Here is a 25273-nt window from a genome sequence, read left to right as displayed (position 1 = left end):
GAACGTAGCACAATGAACAACAGTAGCCAGAGCGAACAGTGAGCAGCTGGAAGAACGAGCAAGGTGCCTTCTTGCCCCCCACCTGGGAGGTGAACTCAATGTGAAAGCACCTCTGAACTCGGAGTCTCCACTGACCAAGGACAACACCAGTGAGTGGGGTGCGGTGGAGGGAAAAGTGAGGGGCACGTTAAATAGACATTTGTTTGTTGGACTATATTTTAGTGAGTTTGCTCCAGAATACTAGATTTGTGACTGGGAATGGAAACTTATATAAATATGTTTCCTAGCAGGCCAAGATTTTTAAAGTGCATTATTTGCCAAGGTTGTTATCTCACAACGCTGCTATCTTGAGAGGTCATTATGTTGGGGAGTTTCTGTATTAAACATTTTTATTATTATAATTATTTTTAACATAAGAATGGCCATGCTGGGTCAGATCGGTGGTCCATATAGCCCAGTATCCTGTCTTCTGACAGTGGTCAAGGCCAGGTGCTTCAGAGGGAATGAACAGAACAGGTAATCATCAAGTGATCCATCCCCGGTTGCCCATTCCCAGCTTCTGGCAAACAAGCTAGGGATGCTCAGAGCATGGTATGGCATCCCTCCCCATCCTGGCTAATAGCCACTGATGGACCTAACCTTCATGAACATATCTGGTTCTTTTTTTAATCCTGTTATAGTTTTGGTCTTCACAGCATCCCCTAGCAAAGAGTTCCATGGGTTGACTTTATGTTGTGTGAAGAAATACTTCCTTTTGTTGTTTTTTTTAAACCTGTTGCCTATTAATTTCATTGGGTGACTGCTAGTTCTTGTGTTATGCGAAGGATTACATAACATTTCCTTATTCACTTTCTTCACACCAGTCAAGATTTTTAAGTCTCTATCATATCCCCCCTTAGTCATCTCTTTTCTAAGATAAAAATTCCCAGTCATTTTAATCTCTCCTCCTTTTTCCTACCCCTAATCATTTTAGTTGCCCATCTCTGTACCTTTTCCAATTCCAATATATCTTTTTTGGGATGGGGTGACCAGATCTGCACACAGTATTCAAGATGTGGTGTACAATGGATGTATATAGAGGCAATATGATATTTTCTGTTTTATTATCTATCCCTTTCTTAATGATTCCCAACATTCTGTTTGCTTTTTTGACTGCCCCTGCACATTGAGTGGATATTTTCAGAGAACCATCCACAATGACTCCAACATCTCTTTCTTGCGTGTTAACAGCTAATTTAGACCCCATCATTTTGAATGTATAGTTGAGATTATGTTTTCCAATGTGTATTGCTTTGCATTTATCAATACTGAATTTAATCTGCCATTTTGTTGCCCAGTCACCCAATTTGGTGAGATTCCTTTGTAACTCTTCACAGTCTGCTTTGGACTTAACTATTCTGAATAGTTTTGTATCACCTGTAAATTTTGCCACCTCACTGTTTACTTCTTTTTCCAGATCATTTATGAATATGTTGAACAGTAATGGTCCCCGTACTGACCCCTCAGGGATACCCCTATTTATCTCTCTCCATTCTGAAAACTGAACATTTATTCCTACCCTTTGTTTCCCATCTTTTAACCAGTTACTGATCCATGAGAGGACCTTCCCTCTTATCCCATGATGGCTTACTTTTCAAAAGTCAATTTAAATTAAATATTTATTTAAAAAGAAATATATATTTGTTTTAGAAATCTAGAACTGTTATGTATTTTGGTGTAATTTGCATTATCCTTATGTTAAATTTACATTATCCTAACAAAACATTTAATTTATTCATATCTCTCTTATATGTTGCAGGTCAAAGTGAAAATGAAAAGACAAAAAACAATGCAACAATATTTCCACCCAAAGGCCTCAAAAACCAACCAACGTGAAGAACACATCAAGAACCAAGAATACATCAACATGTCATCTGAAGGTTCAAGTGGTGTACCTACCTCTGACCAGCCCGAAGCACAAATACAGCTACCTACTGAAGAAACACTGTCTCCAATATCTAAAGGCAGTTCCCAGTGTTTGTGGGTCAAAGTGTTCCCATTTATTGAAGTTACAAAAGATGGCTACTGGTGCACCTCTTGCAAAAAACCTTACGAAGAAGGAAAGCTTTCTAGTGTTACAACTGTTAAAAATGGAGGAGCTTGGTTTGTTAGACCGATCAGCAAAGCTAATGCTGACAAACTATGTGAAAAGGCTGCAAAACACCATGCCTCTGGAGTGCATCAACATGCAGAAAGCCTTAAAAGCCCACTTTCAAAGCCAATTTTAGAAGTACTTAATGAGGCTGTGAAGAATGCTGAAGACACAACACAGTTCATGCGAATAAACATGGCTGTGGTATCATACTTTCTATTTAAGCAAGAGATACCACACACTACAAACTGGAGGCCAATGTTAAGTGCATTGTCACTTGTTCATCCTGAAGTTGAACACTGGTTCCAAACAAGACCAGCAAATGTTCACTATCTTTCTGCAAGAAACTCAACTGACTGGCTAGAAGCATGTGGTGCAACAGTGAAAGACTCAACAATTGAAAAAGTGAAGAACTCTCTCACCACATTCAAAAAGTTTGCATACATGGCTGATGAATGCACCGATGCAAATGGGCATCAAGTATTAAGTCATTGTGTAAGTTATCTTAATGTCAGTGGTAGACCAGTAGATGAATTTCTAGATGTTCAAGTTATAGAAGACACATCCACTGCATCTGTGACAACCCACATCTTAGAAGGGTTAAATGCTTGTCAATTGGACCCCAGACAGATGGCTGCTTGTGCATTTGATGAAGTTGCAAACTTCTCTGGAAGACATGGTGGAGTACAAGCTTTGCTCAGAGAAAAGTGTAACCCTAATCTCTCCTATACACACTGCAGAGGCCATCTACTCCAACTAGTGCTAGTTTGAGCTGCAGACTCTTCAAAAGACATTAAAAGAGCTATAAATTTAATGTCTTCATTATATTCTTTTTTCAGCAAGGGTCCAAAAAGACTGAATATCTTGGAAAATATAGAAGATACACTGTGACTGAAGTTCAAATTAGCCCAACCTGGGAAAACCTGCTGGCTTTCTCATGAGCGATCCTTGGCTGTTGTCTTAAAATTAATCCAGCCATTATTACTGACTTTGTAAAATATCTACCAAGATGGGATGGATCTAATAGTGAGGCTGGTGGATTACTTTTGCTACTACGTTCGGAGAAAACTGTTGCCATTCTCTCTCTTATAAGTCTACTGTTGAAACTACTCGGGTCATTAAACAATGCCATCCAGGCATCTGCTACAACAGTAGTAGATCTTTGTTCAGCAATAGAAGCTACATTTGGATCAATCAGAGAGCTATCCATTGAAAAAGTACTGGAAGAAGCAAGGACTTCAGTCCAGATGTTGACGAATGAAGGCATTTATATTGAATCCTTAAGTAAAGAGGACAAGTACTGTTTGTTAAGACAACTGAAAAAGTACACAGACTTGATTCTTAAAAATCTACAACAGCGACTTCTAGATTCTACTCAACCTCTACGTAGCTTTTACAGATCCCTGTCCTATAAAACGCTGACAGTTGAGTGGAGTGAGGCACTACCAGCAATGGGGCTGCCATTTGCTCAGGACAGAATAGAGAATTTGAACACAGAGTGGAATATCATATGACAAATGAATGAAGATTTGACTTCAACTTCTTTATCATCACTGTGGCTCAACCCAATCTTTGTGCTATGTTTCCTGGGCTGAAAGAAGTAGGAATTCATCTCTTGCTACTCCCAGTCACAACAGCTACAGTTGAGCCTTCTTTTTCATCATTGAATAGAATTTTGTGTTCTGAAAGAAGTCGTCACCTAGCTGATGTTGTGAATGAACTGATGAACATATCAATTGAAGGAATGGAAGTACTGGACACACAAGAAGCCACCAAAGATAAGCATTTCATTCAAGAAGTTCATTAACACAGTTGTGCAAAATTATAACAAGAAACCAAGAAGGATGTAGATGTAGTGCTTCACAGAAGGCTTGAGTAGCCAACTTTAATTTGTGTGATGATTTTAAAACATGAGTTAAATCTAAATAAAATGGTCATGAAACATTTTTCAGTTTTTACTGTGGTGACATACAGCCCGCCTTCACCCTCACAGTCTCACCCCTTATCGGCTCTGACACCTCCCCCCCGTAAATTCGAACACCCCCCCCAATTTCAATTCCTGGGGAAAACATGATGAAAAAGTTTTTTCTAATATCCAACCTAGACCTCCCCCACTGCAACTTGAGACCATTGCTCCTTGTTCTGTCCTTGTTCTGTAGCTGGCAGGCAACACTGATCTAGTCAAGGGAAGCAAGAGAGAGATTCCAGCTATTTAAATGGCTCTTTATCACCCCCAGTTCTTTCCCAGTCCAGTTGGATATGGCCCTCAGAGTGAAGCTAGTGGAAGTCGACAGGGCATCTTCAGGGTTTTTTCTATGTGCTGTAAAACTGTAATTCTCAGGCCAGGTTTACACTAGGAGTGCTTTTCTGGTATAACTGACCTGGAATATTATACTAGCAAAGTGCTCTTAGTGAGGATGCAGCTTATATCAGCAAGACTACTCTTTGCTGATATAGTTTATTCCTGGACACAACCCACACCCCAAGACAAACCAGTAGACTTAGCAGGATTTGGGTTTTATTTTTTGATCATTTCGATTGGATAATAGCAATGTTTATTTTTAAGCAGTTTTTCAATGCTTATCAATTTAAATTTTCACAGTAGTAGAAAATTATGGAGGGGAGGTCAGACAATAATTATTTAATGACAGTACATGTTGAGATTCAAAGGGTTAAAGCTTTAGAATTGCTAGAACACAAATTGTCAACATCACATGGCAAAATATAAAAAGTAAATATTCTTAAATCAAACTCTAGTAAGTTCTCAAGCAGCATTTTTCTTACTTTGCCTAACTGCACATTTTAATTATCAATGGAAATATTTTTTCATCAGTTTGTGTGAATTGTTACTAACATTGACCAATAAAAATCTAATCCTTCCAAGCCTAAAAACAAGCAATACATGGAAGAGTGCAGTTCTGCTGGTATTACTGTATCTACACTAGGGACTTTTGTGAGCACAGCTCTGTTGATCAGGGAATACTCCTCTTCATACCTTGGCCAACAGAGCCGGCAAAGCTTTATAGCAGTGGTTCTCAAACTTTTGTACTGGTGACCCCTTTCAGATAGCAAGCGTCTGAGTGTGACCCCCCCCATAAATTAAAAACACTTTTTAATATATTTAACACCACTATAAATGCTGGAGGCAAAGCGGGGTTTGGGATGGAGGCTGACAGCTCATGACCCCCCAGGTAATAATCTCGTGACCCTCTGAGGGGTCCCAACCCCTAGTTTGAGAACCCCTGCTTTATAGTGTAGGCCTGGCCTCAGGATTGCCAACTACAAAAGCATTCAAAAATCATGAGCCAAACCTCAAAAAATCATGAGACTGGCTTCTAGACAGGGCCGGCTCCAGGCACCAGCGAATCAAGCAGGTTCCTGGGGCGGCAAATGTAAAGGAGTGGCAGGACATCAGGCTCTGGGGTGGCAAGAATTCGGTGGCCGCTCCGTCACAGCACATTTCACGCTCGGCAGCAATTCGGTGGCAGGGACACAATTCTTCTTTGTTCGCCGGCGGCAATTCAGCAGCCACACCGTCACTCTGCCTCCGTGTTCAGCGGGCAGGATTCCGCATCCCTGTTCAGCGGCAAGTTGTGGTTTTTTGCCGCTTGAGGCAGCAAAAACGCTGGAGCCAGCCCTACTTCTAGATCCCAAGACTTTAGGGTGCACTCAGATCACATTTTCATTTTTTTCACAGCAACCATGAGGGCTGGAAACTAAACTGAAAGCAGGATTCTCACCTAATCACATGCTTTCCAGGAGTCAAGACACTAAGAAAAACACCAAACAGCTTTATTAGAGCATAAGCTTTCGTGAGCTACAGCTCACTTCATCGGATGCATCTATGCTCTAATAAATTTGTTAGTCTCTAAGGTGCCACAAGTACTCCTTTTCTTTTTGCGAATACAGACTAACACGGCTGCTACTCTGAAACCAAACAGCTTGAGACTCATGAGAAAACCATGAGAAGTGGCAATACCTCATTCTGCAGCCCTTGCACACTTGCTGAGTTAGCTACTGCATGAAGCAGTTGAGGCAGTGCATTTGGAAGGGGAAGGGATGAAAGGTGGATGTCATGGGATGCAAAAGTCAAAGGAGAGAGATGAGTTGAACAGCGTGGATATGAGGGATGGGAGATGGAAGGTTAGTGAGGGAGATATTGCGGTATGGGGGAAGGTGAATGCTGAGATAAAGCTTGTAAATTTCTTTCTTATTCCCATCCCTGCACATGGAGGAGATTTTTGAGTTAAAGCACCTCCCCACAGAAATACAGAGGGAGAGGAGAGAAACTGGGTGGTTGTGGACAGTTGATACTAAAACATAGCTGACCGAAACCCTCCCACTGGATACTCAAATTAGGGCTGATGATGTCCTGTATTTGTCCTGGAAATTAATTAGTTTATGTTAGTACAGCCCTTTGCACCTTCAAAGCACTGATAAAATTTTCATAGTTTGCCATAAACAAAGAAAGCTCTATAATTTCAGTAGGGAAAAGAAAAACAAAGTAAAGATGGCACAAGAGGGAGAGAGAATGGTGTTTGTCTCACTTTGCAACCAGCTACATCTGAGCTGAATGCAAAATGACAGCTTCCCCTGCAGACAGGAAGACTCCTAGAAACTTAAATACAAAACCAAAATAACATTTGGATGGCTCCATATGTAGGTTTCAGAGTGGTAGCCGTGTTAGTTTGTATCAGCAAAAACAACGTGGGGTCCTTGTGGCACTTTAGAGATTAACAAATGTATTTGGTCATAAGCTTTTGTGGGCTAAAATCTACTTCAACAGATGCATGGAGTGGAAAATACAGTAGGCAGGTTATAAACACACAGCACATGAAAAGATGGGAGTTGCCTTACCAAGTGGGGGGGTCTGTGCTAATGAGCCAATTCAGTTAAGGTGGCCTACTGTTGAGAATAGGCCAATTCCACCTTAATTGAACTGGCTCATTAGCACTGTTCCCCCACTTGGTAAGGCAACTCCCATCTTTTCATGTGCTGTGTATTTATACCTGCCTACTGTATTTTCCACTCCATGCTTCTGATGAAGTGGGTTTTAGCCCATGAAAGCTTATGCCCTAATAAATTTGTTAGTCTCTAAGGTGCCACAAGGACTCCTCATTGTTTTTCCATATGCAGGGGAGATGATACATCCATGAACTAGCTGCTAAAGGCTCCTGGTTGCTGTGACTGATACAGTGAAGGTTACACTCTTCATGTGGTCTCTTTACACTGTACCTTCCCATGACCCTCCTTGCTCTTCCTTCCCCAGTCCTGGCTAGTTCCCTGAGGCAACACTAATTGACCTTTTCTGGTGGTAATTTCTTCAGTCACCTCAGCACTTATTTCTTTTCATCCCCATCGGGGCTTTGCTACTCCTGTTCTGAAGGGAGATTCTTGGAGAGGATTCCATTACCATGCCAGTTTTGGGGCATTGAATTTCCATTTTAATTAATGCCAGTATCTGTTACCCATTTAGGAGGGGTGGGGAAGCACTGAGAGGGAGCCTGCTCTGTTGGGATTCAGGAGGGGCTTCTCTTTGTTTTTTTTCTGCCTAGGTTTGTGGATTGGAAAGAATTTTGGATAGCTGCAGTGTTACTGGTTTCAGAGTGGCAGCCGTGTTAGTCTGTATTCGCAAAAAGAAAAGGAGTACCGGTGGCACCTTAGAGACTAACAAATTTATTAGAGCATAAGCTTTCGTGAGCTACAGCTCACTTCATCGGATGCATTTGCTAATGCATCCGATGAAGTGAGCTGTAGCTCACGAAAGCTTATGCTCTAATAAATTTGTTAGTCTCTAAGGTGCCACCGGTACTCTTTTTCTTTTTGCAGTGTTACTGCGATCTATTGCTATCCTCCCTCTAGCCATGCTGTTGCACGGGTGGAGGGGAAAGATGCTCTTTTCCTGGTTGGAGAAGAAGGAATTGGGGAGAGATGATGTGGCTATGAATTGTGGGGCAGAGATGCAGACATTGCTGAATGACCTGGATACAGTCACATTGAATAAAATTGGGAAAGTCAAAAGCAGTAGTGCTAAGAAGCAGTGACAAAATGGAAAGGCTCTATATGCCTATTCCATAAACCGTGAGAGTTGAGTTTCTCATCCTTTCCTTCTGGCTTGCAGTGAATCTCCTGGACACAAATACTGCACAGAGTGAACTGGGCTGGCTTCCGGATCCTCCAGAAACAGGGGTGAGTACTATGCTGGGAAGGAAGGGCAGAACTCTGGAGTATTGTCTTCCATTGAGAGAAATAAAGGATTAATCCCAAAATGGGACTCTTAGTCTTAGCCTTAGTCCTGCCATGCAGCTCCCTCTAGTATTCCAGTCCTGGGCTCCCCTCACAGCTCTGCCAATGCCCCTCAGTCCTACCCTGCAACCCCCCTGTGCCATGGATCCCATTATTAAAGAAATATAATAATGTTGTTACTTTTTAGTGACTATTGGCAGTTGGTGTTTAAATAAGAAATCTTTCAAATGGATTCATATGTTGAATCTAAATACAGGAGGAGGAAGAATAAAACTGATGTCCTGTCTTGTCACCTGAGTTCCTCTGTCCCTTGTTGTAAGTAGAGTGTGCGCTTCCCACTCCTATTGAAATACCCATGACAGAACTACTTCCTAATGATTTTGAAGAATCTGGAACAATTTGAAAATAAGTGGGACTCTCTGTTCACTCCCTCTCAGGGGTTGTAAACTGAATATACTGGATTATTAATTGACTGTGAACAGTCAATTGAGAGACTGCCCCATGGAGAAGCAGTATGTTCTAGTGCAGTGGTCTCCAACCTTTTTACACCCAAGATCACCTTTTGAATCTAAGGGCAACCAAGAATCTACCCCCATGCCTTCCCTGAGGCCCCGCCCCTTCAAAGCTCCGCCCCACTCACTCCATTCCCCCCCACCCCCCATTGCTCGTTGTCCCCCACCCTCACTCACTTTCACCCGACTGGGTTATGGGATTCGGGTGCAGGCTCTGGGTGGGGGCCGAGGGTTTTGCAGTGTGGAAGGGGACTCTGGGCTGAGCCTGGGGCATGAGTTAGGGTGCAGGAGGGGGTGAGGGGTGCAAACTCTAGGAGGGAATTTGGGTGCAGGAGGGGGCTCCAGGCTGGGGCAGAGTGTTGGGGTGCAGGAGGGGGTACAGGGTGCTGGCTCTGGGAGGGGGGCAGGGGGTTGGGGTGTAGGAGGGGGTTTGAGGTACAGAAGGGGGTATGGGGTGCTGGCTTCAGGAGGGGGCTCCGGACTCGGGGGTTGGGATGCAGAAGGGGGCTTGGGGTGCTGGCTCTGGGAGGGGGCTCAGAGTGGGGCTTGGGGATCTGGTTCCAGGAGAGGGCTCAGGGCTGGGGGTTTGGGTGCAGCCTCCTGCTGAGCAGCACTTACCTCTGGCAGCCCCTGGTTTGCAGTGGGCGCAGCGAGGCTAAGGCAGGCACCCTGTCTACCCTGGCCCCACACCAGTCCTGGAAGGGGCCAACACGCACCTGCGGTCCCTGGGGGAGGGGCAGAAGGCACGTGGCTCCACGAGTTGCTCCTCTCTACAAGCACCGCCCCTGCAGTTCTCCCGGCCAATGGGAGCTGCGGTGGTTGTGCTTGTAGGCAGGAGCAGTACCAGGGCAGGAACAGAGCCATGTTGGCCACTTCCAGGAGTGGCATGGGGCCAGGGTAGACAGTCTGCCTTAGCAGCAGCTATGCGGCGCCGTTGGAGATCATGATCAACTGGGAGATCATAGAATCATAGAATATCAGGGTTGGAAGGGACCTCAGGAGGTCATCACCTTAAAAACCTCTAAGGAAGGAGACAAAAAGAAAAGGAGTATTTGTGGCACCTTAGAGACTAACTAACAAATTTATTTGAGCATAAGCTTTTGTGAGCTACAGCTCACTTCATCAGATGCATCTGATGAAGTGAGCTGTAGCTCACGAAAGCTTATGCTCAAATAAATTTGTTAGTCTCTAAGGTGCCACAAGTACTCCTTGTCTTTTTGCGAATACAGACTAACATGGCTGCTACTCTGAAACCTGTCATTAAGGAAGGAGATTCCACCACCTGCCTAGGTAACCCATTCCAGTGCTTCATCACCCTCCTAGTAAAAAAGTTTTTCCTAATATCCAACCTAAACCTCCCCCACTGCAACTTGAGACCATTACTCCTTGTTCCGTCATCTGCTACCACTGAAAACAGTCTAGATCCATCCTCTTTGGAACCCCCTTTCAGGTAGTTGAAACCAGCTATAAAATCCCCCCTTATTCTTCTCTTCTGCAGACTAAATAATCCCAGTTCCCTCAGCCTCTCCTCATAAGTCATGTGCTCCAGCCCCCTAATCATTTTTGTTGCCCTCTGCTGGACGCTTTCCAATTTTTTCACATCCTTCTTGTAGTGTGGGGCCCAAAACTGGACACAGTACTCCAGATGAGGCCTCACCAATGCCAAATAGAGGGGAATGATCATGTCCCTCGATCTGCTGGCAATGCTCCTACTTATACAGCCCAAAATGCTGTTAGCCTTCTTGGCAACAAGGGCACACTGTTGACTCATATCCAGTTTCTCGTCCACTGTAACCCCTAGGTCCTTTTCTGCAGAACTGCTGCCTAGCCGCTCGGTCCCTAGTCTGTACCAGTGCATGGGATTCTTCCATCCTAAGTGCAGGACTCTGCACTTGTCCTTGTTGAACCTCATCAGATTTCTTCTTGCCCAATCCTCTAATTTGTCTAGGGCCCTCTGTATCCTATCCCTACCTTCCAGCGTTTCTACCATTCCTCCAAGTTTAGTGTCATCTGCAAACTTGCTGAGGGTGCAATCTGTGCCATCCTCCAGATCATTAATGAAGATATTGAACAAAACCAACCCCAGCACCGACCCTTGGGGCACTCTGCTTGATACCGGCTGCCCACTAGACATGGAGCCATTGATCACTACCCGTTGAGCCTGACGATCTAGCCAGCTTTCTAGCCACCTTATAGTCCATTCATCCAGCCCAAAGTCCTTTAACTTGTTGGCAAGAATACTGTGGGAGACCGTGTCAAAAGCTTTGCTAAAGTCAAGGAACACCACGTCCACTGCTTTCCCCTCATCCACAGAGCCAGTTATCTCGTCATAGGTGGCAATTAGATTAGTCAGGTATGATTTCCCCTTGGTGGATCCATGCTGACTGTTCCTGATCTCTTTCCTCTCTTCTAAGTGCTTCAAAATGGATTCCTTGAGGACCTTCTCCATGTTTTTTCCAGGGACTGAGGTGAGGCTGATTGGCCTGTAGTTCCCCAGATCCTCCTCCTTCTCTTTTTTAAAGCTGGGCACTACATTAGCCTTTTTCCAGTCATCCAGGACCTCCCTCAATAGCCATGAGTTTTCAAAGATAATGGCCAATGGCTCTGCAATTACATCAGCCAACTTCTTTAGCACCCTCGGATGCAGCGCATCCGGCCCCATGGACTTGTGCTCATCGAGCTTTTCTAAATAGTCCTGAACCACTTCTTTCTCCATAGAGGGCTAGTTACCTCCTCCCCATACTGTGTTGTCTATGCAGTAGTCTGGAAGCTGACCTTATTCTTGAAGACAGAGGCAAAAAAAGTATTGAGTACATAGCTTTTTCCACATCCTCTGTCACTAGGTTGCCTCCCCCATTCAGTAGGGGGCCCACACTTTTCCTGACCTTCTTCTTCTTGTTGCTAACATATCTGTAGAAACCCTTCTTGTTACTCTTAACATCTCTTGCTAGCTGCAACTCCAAGTGTGATTTGGCCTTCCTGATTTCACTCCTACATGCCCGAGCAATATTTTTGTATTCCTCCCTGGTTATTTGTCCAGTCTTCCACTTCTTGTAAGCTTCTTTTTTGTGTTTAAGATCAGCAAGGATTTCACTGTTAAGCCAAGCTGGCCGCCTGTCATATTTACTATTCTTTCTACACATCGTGATGATTTGTTCCTGCAACCTCCATAAGGATTCTTTAAAATACAGCCAGCTCTCCTGGACTCCTTTCCCCCTCATGTTATTCTCCCAGGGGATCCTGCCCATCAGTTCCCTGAGGGAGTCAAAGTCTGCTTTTCTGAAGTCCAGGATCCGTATTCTGCTGCTCTCCTTTCTTCCCTGTGTCAGGATCCTGAACTCAACCATCTCATGGTCACTGCCTTTCAGGTTCCCATCCACTTTTGCTTCCCCTATTAATTCTTCCTGGTTTGTGAGCACCTGGTCAAGAAGAGCTCTGCCCCTAGTTGGTTCCTCTAGGATCGACCAGTCAATCGTGATTGACTGGTTGGTGACCACTGGTCTAGTGGATAGAGCAGAGGTGGGCAAACTACGGCCCGCAGGCCACATCCAGCCCACAGAACCATCCTGCCCAGCTCTTGAGCTCCTGGCCGAGGAGACTAGTCCCGGGTCCCTCCCCCATTGTCCCCCCTCCCCTGCAGTTATGCCACCGCACAAGTAGTGCGGCTGGCTCCGTCCAGGCAACAGGGCTGCGAACTTCTGCTGATCTGAGCGTCATGTTTAGGGGACAGCAGCGACGGCAAGCGCGGCAGAAAAGGGGTTGGGTAGGGGATCCCAGGGGGGCAGTCAGAGGACAGCGAGCAGGGGGTGGTTGGATGGGACAGAGGTTCTGAGGTAGGACTGTCAGGGGTCGGGGAACAACGGGGGTTGGATAGGGCATGGGAGTCCTGGGGGGCCTGTTAGAAGGCAGAGGTGTGGATAGGTGTCGAGGCAGTCAGTGGACAGGGAGCGTGGTGGGTTGGATGGGGATGGGGTCCTGGGGGGCGGTCAGGGGACAAGGAGCCAGAGGGGGGTTGGATGGGTCAGAGGTTCTGAGGGGGGCAGTCAGTGGGTGGGGGTAGGTAGGGCACTGGGACCAGGATGTTTGGGGGGTACAGCCTTTCCTACCCAGCCCTCCAAACAGTTTTGCACCCTGATGTGGCCTTCGGGCCAAAAAGTTTGCCCACCCCTGGGATAGAGCCTTACACTAGAATTCAGAAACCTGGGTTCTAGTTCTGCCTGTGCTACTGACCTGCTGGGTGACCTTGGGAAAATCATGTCTCCGTGCCTCAGTTTCCCTATCTGTAAAATGGGAATAAGGATACTGGCCTCATTTTTAAAGTGCTTTGAGATCTATTATTATTACAAATCATAATATGACTTTTCTAGTTGCCGGCACTACAAACTCTGACCTGGCATTTACATATCTCACTGAGTGTTTGGTTTTCTTCTGCTCTTATCTGTTGTGTACGCTCTGTAAAATTACTTTTGTTTTGGATCAGGGGAACCCCAACCCTCCACCAAAATAAGAGAACAAAAATAAAGACTCTATGAAAAGACGACATGGTTTTTTGTCTTCTCTGTAATGTCTGGCATCTGAACTGAAACAAAATAGCAGATTCCTTCAGAAAGTTAAAGATGCATTATGCATAAAATGAAGTGCTTCATAGCCACATACCATTACCACAGGAAGGGTGTCACTAGTTGGCACCAAGATAATATCTTCATCTGCATAGGATAAACCTGGATAGCCAACTTTGGCAATGCCTATCCAAAGAGCCTGTCTTTGTATTTCAGAGTAGCAGCCATGTTAGTCTGTATTCGCAAAAAGAAAAGGAGTACTTGTGGCACCTTAGAGACTAACAAATTTATTAGAGCATAAGCTATCGTGAGCTACAGCTCACTTCATCGGATGCATTTGGTGGAAAAAACAGAGGAGAGATTTATATACACACACACAGAGAACATGAAACAATGGGTTTATCATACACACTGTAAGGAGAGTGATCACTTAAGATAAGCCATCACCAACAGCAGGGGGGGGAAGGAGGAAAACCTTTCATGGTGACAAGCAGGTAGGCTAATTCCAGCAGTTAACAAGAATATCAGAGGAACAGTGGGGGGTGGGGTGGGAGGGAGAAATACCATGGGGAAATAGTTTTACTTTGTGTAATGACTCATCCATTCCCAGTCTCTATTCAAGCCTAAGTTAATTGTATCCAGTTTGCAAATTAATTCCAATTCAGCAGTCTCTCGTTGGAGTCTGTTTTTGAAGCTTTTTTGTTGAAGTATAGCCACTCTTAGGTCTGTGATCGAGTGACCAGAGAGATTGAAGTGTTCTCCAGCTGGTTTTTGAATGTTATAATTCTTGACGTCTGATTTGTGTCCATTCATTCTTTTACGTAGAGACTGTCCAGTTTGGCCAATGTACATGGCAGAGGGGCATTGCTGGCACATGATGGCATATATCACATTGGTAGATGCGCAGGTGAACGAGCCTCTGATAGTGTGGCTGATGTGATTAGGCCCTATGATGGTATCCCCTGAATAGATATGTGGACAGAGTTGGCAACGGGCTTTGTTGCAAGGATAGGTTCCTGGGTTAGTGGTTCTGTTGTGTGGTGTGTGGTTGCTGGTGAGTATTTGCTTCAGATTGGGGGGCTGTCTGTAAGCAAGGACTGGTCTGTCTCCCAAGATCTGAGAGAGCGATAGCTCGTCCTTCAGGATAGGTTTTAGATCCTTGATGATGCGTTGGAGGGGTTTTAGTTGGGGGCTGAAGGTGATGGCTAGTGGCGTTCTGTTGTTTTCTTTGTTGGGCCTGTCCTGTAGTAGGTGACTTCTGGGTACTCTTCTGGCTCTGTCAATCTGTTTCTTCACTTCAGCAGGTGGGTACTGTAGTTGTAGGAATGCATGATAGAGATCTTGTAGGTGTTTGTCTCTGTCTGAGGGGTTGGAGCAAATGCGGTTATATCGTAGCGCTTGGCTGTAGACAATGGATCGAGTGGTATGATCTGGATGAAAGCTAGAGGCATGTAGGTAGGAATAGCGGTCAGTAGGTTTCCGATATAGGGTGGTGTTTATGTGACCATCGCTTATTAGCACCGTAGTGTCCAGGAAGTGGATCTCTTGTGTGGACTGGTCCAGGCTGAGGTTGATGGTGGGATGGAAATTGTTGAAATCATGGTGGAATTCCTCAAGAGCTTCTTTTCCATGGGTCCAGATGATGAAGATGTCATCAATGTAGCGCAAGTAGAGTAGGGGCATTAGGGAACGAGAGCTGAGGAAGCGTTGTTCTAAGTCAGCCATAAAAATGTTGGCATACTGTGGGGCCATGCGGGTACCCGTCGCAGTGCCGCTGATTTGAAGGTATACATTGTCACCAAATGTGAAATAGTTATGGGTCAGGACAAAGTCACAAAGTTCTGCCACCAGGTTAGCCGTGACAGTATCGGGGATACTGTTCCTGACGGCTTGTAGTCCATCTTTGTGTGGAATGTTGGTGTAGAGGGCTTCTACATCCATAGTGGCTAGGATGGTGTTTTTAGGAAGATCACCAATGGACTGTAGTTTCCTCAGGAAATCGGTGGTGTCTCGAAGATAGCTGGGAGTGCTGGTAACGAAGGGCCTGAGGAGGGAGTCTACATAGCCAGACAATCCTGCTGTCAGGGTGCCAATGCCTGAGATGATGGGGCGTCCAGGATTTCCAGGTTTATGGATCTTGGGTAGCAGATAGAATACCCCAGGTCCTGGCTCCAGGGGTGTGTCTGTGCGGATTTGTTCTTGTGCTTTTTCAGGGAGTTTCTTGAGCAAATGCTGTAGTTTCTTTTGGTAACTCTCAGTGGGATCAGAGGGTAATGGCTTGTAGAAAGTGGTGTTGGAGAGCTGCCTAGTAGCCTCTTGTTCATACTCTGACCTATTCATGATGACGACAGCACCTCCTTTGTCAGCCTTTTTGATTATGATGTCAGAGTTGTTTCTGAGGCTGTGGATGGCACTGTGTTCTGCATGGCTGAGGTTATGGGGTAAGCGATGCTGCTTTTCCACAATAAACACCACCCTATATCGGAAACCTACTGACCGCTATTCCTACCTACATGCCTCTAGCTTTCATCCAGATCATACCACTCGATCCATTGTCTACAGCCAAGCGCTACGATATAACCGCATTTGCTCCAACCCCTCAGACAGAGACAAACACCTACAAGATCTCTATCATGCATTCCTACAACTACAGTACCCACCTGCTGAAGTGAAGAAACAGATTGACAGAGCCAGAAGAGTACCCAGAAGTCACCTACTACAGGACAGGCCCAACAAAGAAAACAACAGAACGCCACTAGCCATCACCTTCAGCCCCCAACTAAAACCCCTCCAACGCATCATCAAGGATCTACAACCTATCCTGAAGGACGAGCCATCGCTCTCTCAGATCTTGGGAGACAGACCAGTCCTTGCTTACAGACAGCCCCCCAATCTGAAGCAAATACTCACCAGCAACCACACACCACACAACAGAACCACTAACCCAGGAACCTATCCTTGCAACAAAGCCCGTTGCCAACTCTGTCCACATATCTATTCAGGGGATACCATCATAGGGCCTAATCACATCAGCCACACTATCAGAGGCTCGTTCACCTGCGCATCTACCAATGTGATATATGCCATCATGTGCCAGCAATGCCCCTCTGCCATGTACATTGGCCAAACTGGACAGTCTCTACGTAAAAGAATGAATGGACACAAATCAGACGTCAAGAATTATAACATTCAAAAACCAGTTGGAGAACACTTCAATCTCTCTGGTCACTCGATCACAGACCTAAGAGTGGCTATACTTCAACAAAAAAGCTTCAAAAACAGACTCCAACGAGAGACTGCTGAATTGGAATTAATTTGCAAACTGGATACAATTAACTTAGGCTTGAATAGAGACTGGGAATGGATGAGTCATTACACAAAGTAAAACTATTTCCCCATGAAGAAAAGGAGTACTTGTGGCACCTTAGAGACTAACAAATTTATTAGAGCATAAGCTTTCGTGAGCTACAGCTCACTTCATCGGATGCAGTGAAGTGAGCTGTAGCTCACGAAAGCTTATGCTCTAATAAATTTGTTAGTCTCTAAGGTGCCACAAGTACTCCTTTTCTTTTTGCGAATACAGACTAACACGGCTGCTACTCTGAAACCTGTGATTATTTCCCCATGGTATTTCTCCCTCCCACCCCACCCCCCACTGTTCCTCTGATATTCTTGTTAACTGCTGGAATTAGCCTACCTGCTTGTCACCATGAAATTTTTTCCTCCTTCCCCCCCCCTGCTGTTGGTGATGGCTTATCTTAAGTGATCACTCTCCTTACAGTGTGTATGATAAACCCATTGTTTCATGTTCTCTGTGTGTGTGTATATAAATTTCTCCTCTGTTTTTTCCACCAAATGCATCCGATGAAGTGAGCTGTAGCTCACGAAAGCTTATGCTCTAATAAATTTGTTAGTCTCTAAGGTGCCACAAGTACTCCTTTTCTTTTTGTCTTTGTATTGTAGCTGCAGCAACTAAAAAATGTCCCTTCTCTATGTTTCTTGGGAGCTTTGAATGCAATTACAGGGCATGACAATTCCTATGCAATCCCCTGTCCCCACCCCTGCCCCCCATCAGTGTGATCACAGTTATATCCGTATAAATGTGCTTGTATCAGTATAACTTATTCCAATTTAAGAAGCAGAATAAGATAGCAAAACTGCATCCACAATAGGACTTTTACCAGTATTACTATTTTGTTTAAAAAAAAAATCATGCCTCTAACCAAAATAGTTATGCCAGTAACACTTCTCAGTCTTTCTGCCTGCCTTGCCATGTGGATTTGACTAATCCAATATTCCCAGTTGGCTAATGGGGAGTATGGAATCCAAATGTTCCACTCCAGTAGATTGGTAGCAATATAAACCCCACTTTTGGACTCTTGGACTCTGAAGAGGAGGTGTTGAAAAAAAAGCCTAGGATCAGGCAGCAGGGAGTGAGGAGTGCCGGTTAAAGTGATTGGGTAAGGGGATTTGGAAGATGGAGTGGGGTAGAGAGAACAAACTCTGTCTGTTAGTGGCAAAGTTATTTTTTGAATAGGTTTTGCCACGTCACAATATTTGGTGGAAGGGGGTGGGAGTTTCCCAATGCCCCAGCTGCTTGCATCAAGAGATTGCATGAATATCTCACCTTCCATTTTAAAAAAGTTTCTAGCCCTTGTGGTTGCAGAGAAATGCTTAAGAATGTGATCCACTTGTACCCCAAAGGCTCAGAAATCACAGGCAAAGAGAAGAGCCCATATATTTTGAAATCTCATGATTCTTGAACAGATGGGCTTGGCAATACTAGGTTCATCTGTACATATTGGGCAGCAAATATTCTTAGACCACTGAGAGATCCAGGTTGCCGGATGGGTTTTATGGAGACTTTTACAGAACAGTCAACAAACACAAACGGTCTTTTTAGCCTGCCTGCTTACAAAATGGCCTGTACAGAACTGCAGAGAATGATAGTGACTTAACTGCAATGTGCATTGAAAAGACTTCCATGGTTGTACTGGTGTTACTAATAGAGGCCTAGTGAAATAGGAGAGGTGAGAGACTATTTTGAAAGAGCATTGCTGAGAGAGGGTATTCTATGGATACTGCTCCATGACTGTTTGATTAATTTTCATTTATGGAACTCCCTGATCTCTGACCTGTATTGGTTTTCTACCAACAAGATTGCAGGGATTTGCTTGATCATTGTGCTGTTATTTCTCAGTAACTGTAATGTGAATAGATGAAAAGTTGCCACAAGCACAAAAACAATGGGCAAAGGCATCCTTTAAAAATTGGAAGTTAAATCCTACTGAGGAAAATAGAATGGTGCATAAACTTTGGCAAGTCAAGTGTAAAAGTTTAATTCGGCAGGCCAAAAAAGAATCTGAAGAGCAACTAGCCAAAGACTCAAAAACTAACAGCATAATTTTTTTTAAGTATATCAGAAGCAAGAAGCCTGCCAATCAATCAGTGGGACCACTGGATGATCGAGGTGCTAAAGAAACACTCAAGGAAGACAAGGCTGTTGTGAAGAAACTAGATGAATTCTTTGCATCAGTCTTCATGGCTGAGAACGTGAGGGAGATTCCCATACTTGAGCTATTCTTTTTAGGTATCAGATCTGAGGAACTGTCCCAGACTGAGGTGTCAATAGAGAAGGTTTTGGAACAAATTGATAAATTAAAGAGTAATAAGTCACCCAGGACCAGATGGTATTCGCCCAATAGTTCTGAAGGAACTCAAATGTGAAATTGCAGAACCTCTAACTGTAATATCTAGCCTATCATTTAAATCAGCTTCTGTATCACTTGACTGGAGGATAGCTAATATGGCACCAAATTTTAAAAAGTCTCCAGAGGCAATTCTGGCAATTATAGGCCAGTAAGCCTAACTCCAGTACCTGGCAAATTGGTTATAACTATTATAAAGAACAGAATTATCAGACACATAGATTAACATAATTTGTTGGCGAAGAGTCAACATAGCTTTTGTGAAAGGAAATCATGCCTCACTAATCTATTAGAATTCTTTGAGGGGATAAACAAACATGTGGACAAGGGTGATCCAGTGAATAAAATGTATTTGGACTTTCAGAAAGCCTTTGAAAGGTCCCTCATCGAAGGCTCTTAAGCAAATTAAGCAGTAATAGGATAACATGGAAGGTCCTCTCATGGATCAGTAATTGATTAAAAGACAGAAAACAAGGGGTAGGAATAAATGGTCGATATTCAGAATGGAGAGAGGTAAATAGCGGTTTGTGTACTGGGGCCAGTACTGTTCAACATACTCATAAATGATCTGAAAAAAGGGATAAACAATGAGATGGCAAAATTTTCAGATGATACAAAATTACTTAGGAAAGTTAAGTTTAAGTTAAAAAGGGATCTCACAAAATTGGGTGAATGGGCAACAAAATGGCAGATGAAATTCAATGTGGATATATGCAAAAGGATACACATTAGAAAACATAATCCCAATTATACATACAAAATGATGGGCTCTGAATTAGCTGTTGCCACTCAAGAAAGAGATCTTGGAGTTATTTTGGATAGTTCTCTGAAAACATCTTCTCAATCTGCAGCAGCAGTCAAAAAAACTAACAGAATGTTAGAACCATTAAGAAAGGAGTAGAAAATAAGACAGAAAATATCATAATGCCACTATATACATCCATGGTATGCCCATACCTTGAATACTGTGTGCAGTTCTGGTCACCCCATCTTAAAAAAGATGTATTAAAATTGGAAAAGATACAGAGAAGGGCAACAAAAAATGATTAAGGATATGGAACAGCTTCTGTATGAGCAGAGATTACAAAACTGGGACTTTTCAGTTTGGAAAAGAGATAACTCAGAGGGGATAGGACAGAGGTCTATAAAATCATGAATGGTGTGGAGAAAGTGAATAAGGAAGTGTTATTTATATTTTCACCTAACACAAAAACCAGGGGTCACCCAATTAAATTAATAGGCAGCTGGTTTAAAATAAGCAAAAGGAAGTAATTCTTCACACAACGCACAGTTAACCTGTGGAACTTGTTGACAAAGGATGTTGTGAAGGCCAAAATCATAGCAAGATTCAAAATAGAATTAAACAAGTTCATGTAGGACAGGTCCATCAATGACTATTAGCCAAGATGGTCAGGGATGCAACCTCATGCTCTAGGTGTCCCTAGCCTCTGATTGCTAGAAGCTGGAATCGGATGACAGGGGATGGATCACTTGATGATTGCCTGTTTTGTTCATTCTCTCTGAAGCATCTGGCATTGGCCACTGTTGGAAAACAGGATACTGGGCTATATGGACCGTTCATGTGACTCAGTATGGCTGTTTTTATGTTGTTGAAACGAACAGTTCATGAACAATTCAGTTTGAAAGCTATTCATCCAAAAAATTGGAAATATCAAACATATTCCAAGCAAATCAGGATCAGTTCATAAAATTCATGAATAAAAATGGCTAGGTTAACAATGAATAGCTTAAGCAGCTTGATTAATAGCTAAAGGACTGGAAGGAAGATCAGGATTTGGTGGTTATTGCTGTTCTCAAATGCAGGATCTCCCATTCCAAACTGGATTTGTGTGAATGTGCTTAGCTTGTGTGTAAGAAATAGGGTTGGAGTTAGGATGGGGACAGTGTTGGTGTATTGGCCACGCCACACATGTTCACAGTCTCTGCTTGAGATGATTTGAGTTTCCTCTGGCAGTGGTTTTAGGAGTTGCTGAGACTGTTTATTCTGGGTGACGTGAATATCCATCCTGGTGATTGTTCTGGATTAGCTCAAGACCGCATGGCCATCTTGGATGTTACTGACTTGGGGCATATAGCTAGACATACGTGATAGGAGAGGAGGAGAGTTATACTCTTGTCATGGACTAGCTATTACCCTCTCTTTCATGGTCAAAGGCTCACGTCTCCCACTGAAGTGATGGAACCTATTATACGGATCTTACCTCAGAAGCTAATGAAACCGGGTTGCTTTTGGATGACTTTGAGGATGAATTCTGACAGACCACTTTTTTGATGGCCTGGTCGGAGCATAATTTTGTGTCTTTGGCTGTTGACACAATGACACATAAAAAGACCTCTCACCCTCTTCTGTCCTCTGAGGTAATTTTGATAGGAGAATGGGCTGCCACAAGTGACTCGGGAGGGGTGATGGCTAGAGTACCTTGTGGTGAAGCTATGGCCCAAATTAAGTTGACTTGTGACATAAAGAATGTTTGAAAGCTAACATCTATACAGGAGCAAAGAAACGATTCATTGCCTCCACCCACAAATCTGCAAAGGTCTCATCAGTGGTGGATAACCTGGAGCTTTCAAGTCGTCTTCTGTCTGCTTAGCTATAGAGGCAGCAAGCATTTCTCGCTGGGAGGAATTTTCAGTTTACTTTGTGGATACGGTCACTGGGTTTAGAGAGGAGATTGTCTGTGGGGACAGAACTGTACCTTTTTCAATTATTGAGTTTTGACCACAATGGGCAAAAAGGTGTGTTTTTTTTTCTTCAGTCAAGTTGCTTAATGTGATTGAAAAGCACTCAGTACTTGAAAAGGCCTTGTCTAGACTTCAAGGTGTGATGTTAGCATGTGCTAGCTAACTTGCTAACTAACACATTTAAAAATATCTCGTGTAGACATTGTTTCCTTTAACACATGCAAAACTCATGTTTAAAGCTTAGTGGGCAAGCTAAGCTTTAATTTACATGGGCAGTGTCTTCTCTACAATAATGACAGGTTTCAGAGTAACAGCCGTGTTAGTCTTTATCCGCAAAAAGAAAAGGAGCACTTGTGGCACCAAGGTGCCACCAAGGTGCCACAAGTACTCCTTCTCTACAATAGACTTCTAAAGGGTGTGTGTGGTAGCTAGCATGTTGTCAAACCTTAAATCCTAGTCTAGGCGAGGGCTAAGTCACAGGCTAAAATGTATGTGTGTTAGTCTGCATCTTAATGACTGTTAAGAACCCATTTTAAGCAAACATGATTGAAAAACAGAACTTTCTGGGCCTGTCAAGATGGGGCCTATAGCTCTTATAACTATTTCAGAGTTAATTGTCTTTTCTCAAGGAGTTTATCAGAGGGTTTTGAAATATTTTGTCATGTCTATGAGTCTCTGAGCTAGTGAATCCAGTAAAGCATTGTGACGTCTGTTGTGATATTCTCACAATGCTAAAGACAGATCCCTTGAATTCATCAGGACTCTTTAAATCAACTCCTTTATTACTTGTCTTGACTTTTCTCCTAACATACTAAACTGTACAGATTAGCATGGGATACTTTAACTGACATACTTCAAGATATCTGTTATGAATTCATCTGGAATCCTAAAAGTAAGCAAACTGATTTACAACACATTTATTATCCTGCTACTTGGTGTGTTGTCGAATAACACAATTTTAAAAACTACAGTAATCTTTTTCTTTAACAGAAATAGATTTACATCAATTTTGGATCAAGAGTGATGAGAAGTCTCATGTGTTTCATTATTCATTCACATTCTGCTTCCTGTAGACAAGTTATATACCTGCTGATTAGCTGCATTTTCAGTCTGCTCTTCAGTCCAAGCACATGGGGGACTTTCAGTTCTTCTTGTTCGGCTATTTCAAACAGAGTGGTATCTGTGCCTATTGATATGCCAATGTAATTTTGCCACATGGGCTTCTTTTGTGTTCATGACATTTTCAACTTCAGCATTGAATAATCACTAGTCTTTTTATATATGTTTGCTATGATTACATTGCAAATCAACTCCAGTGTCTACCCTAAAATTCCACACTTACAGATTTTTTTTTGTAAATATATTAAGACACTCAACTGTGCTTGCATCATCCAGGTCAATGTTCATGGATATATTTGGCTACTGTATTTATTTGCAGTCTGTTGTGAGTGACACTTGCACAATACTTGCTTTTATTGCATGCTTGACACTATATTCCTTGTTCTAGATATCTATGTGTGGTATTGCAATTGCTTCCACACTTGCTACACACTGCTGTTTATCCTTGTGTTCTGTCTTTATGCCTTTGTATAAATCTTTAATTAAATGCACTTCAGTTGTTTTGCTACTTATTAATGCTTCCATTTGGGAAGCACAACTTCTCACTAGCCCTGCAACTACCCTATTATTTTTCACAGTCAGTTTTTCACAAAAACTTTGTTTTGACCTGGTTATCAGTTATTTCACAAATAACTTGGTCTCTAGCCCTTCTCTTAATTTTCAAATTTGCATGACTTAGCATTATTACATAGGCTCAGCTTTCACCTTTCAACTAGTTTCTTGTGGTTTAAAATATATTTTCTCCAATTGACATTCTTGCATGGATCACAGTATCTTGCTGATTTCTCAATGGCTCTGTTGGGTGGTTTGCAGTACCCTTGTGCTCCCACTGGAGAGTATGGCAGGCCTCGGGCCTTCAGTGGCTTGGGGTCTACCCCATGTAGTGGTGTGGAGGATTTAGCCTCTCTGGTTTCTCTGCAGTGCTACTTACTTCTGTGAAAGCTTTAAAGTGCTGCCACCGGCTTAAGTTTCCTGACCGTTTACCTTTTAGAATTAAAGAGGTTTCATTTAATCATCCCAACCAGGGCTTTGTCAAGCCGGGCCTTAAAAGCCTCTAAGGAAGGAGATTCCACTACCTCCCTAACGCATTTCAGTGCTTCACCACCCTCCTAATGAAATAGTGTTTCCTAATATCCAACCTAGACCTCCCCCACTGAAACTTGAGACCATTACTTCTTGTTCTGTTATATTCCACCACTGAGAACAGCCGAGCTCCATCCTCTTTGGAACCTCCCTTCAGGTAGTTGAAGGCTGCTATCAAATGCCCTCTCACTCTTCTCTTCTGCAGACTAAATAAGCCCAGTTTGCTCAGCCTCTCCTCATAAATCATGTGCCCCAGCCCCCTAATCATTTTCATTGCACTCTGCTGGACTCTCTTCAATTTGTCCTCATCCCTTCTGTAGTGGGGGGACCAATACTGGACACAATACTCCAGGTGTGGCCTCACCAGTGCCAAATAGAGGGGAATAATCACTTCTCTCAATCTGCTGGCAGTATTCCTACTAATACAGCCCAATATGCCGTTGGCTTTCTTGGCAACAAAGGCACACTGCTGACTCATATACAGCTTCTCATCCACTGTAATTCCCAGATCCTTTTGTGCAGAACTGCTGCTTAGCCAGTCGGTCCCCGGCCGGAGGCAGGTGCATGGGATTCTTCCTTCCAAGTGCAGGACTCTGCATTTGTCCTTGTTGAACCCCATCAGATTTCTTTTGGCCCAATCCTCCAATTTGTCTAGGTCTAGGTCACTCTGGACCCTATCCCTACCCTCCAGCATATCTACCTCTTCCCCCAGCTTAGTGTCATCTGCGAACTTGCTGAGGGTGCAATTCATCCCATCATCCCGATCATTAATAAAGCTGTTGAACAAAACCAGACCCAGGACCGACTCCTGGGGCACTCTGCTTGATACCGGCTGCCAACTAGACATCAAGACGTTGATCACTACCTATTGAGCCTGACAATCTAACCAGCTCTCTATCCACCTAATAGTCCATTCATCCAATCAACTTGCTGGCAAGAATACTGTGGGAGACTGTATCAAAAGCTTTGCTAAAGTCAATATGTATCACATCCACCGCTTTCCCCATATCCACAAGCCAATTATCTCATCATAGAAGGCAATCAGGTTGGTCAGGCATGACTTGCCCTTGGTGAATCCATGTTGACTGTTCCTGATCAGCTTCCTCTCCTCCAACTGCTTCAAAATGGATTCCTTGAGGACCTGCTCCATGATTTTGCTGGGGACTGAAGTGAGGCTGTAGTTCCCTGTGTTCTCTTTCTTCCCTGTTAGTC

General features: G+C 43.6%; 1 protein-coding gene across 1 annotated transcript in view; it reads left to right on the top strand.

Moving 5' to 3' along the window:
• Window positions 1-25273, top strand: part of EPHA1 (EPH receptor A1) — a 66847-nt gene that overhangs the window by 4186 nt on the left and 37388 nt on the right. Inside the window, exon 2 of the mRNA XM_038391572.2 lies at window positions 8253-8320. Coding sequence (XP_038247500.1) covers window positions 8253-8320 — 68 coding nt within the window. The remainder of the gene's footprint in view (window positions 1-8252; window positions 8321-25273) is intronic.

The sequence above is a fragment of the Dermochelys coriacea genome, chromosome 1, assembly GCF_009764565.3.
Source record: "Dermochelys coriacea isolate rDerCor1 chromosome 1, rDerCor1.pri.v4, whole genome shotgun sequence".
In the NCBI taxonomy this organism is placed as follows: domain Eukaryota; kingdom Metazoa; phylum Chordata; order Testudines; family Dermochelyidae; genus Dermochelys; species Dermochelys coriacea.
The sequence above is the reverse complement of the archived record's forward strand: the minus strand, read 5'-3'. Positions and strand labels throughout refer to the sequence as shown.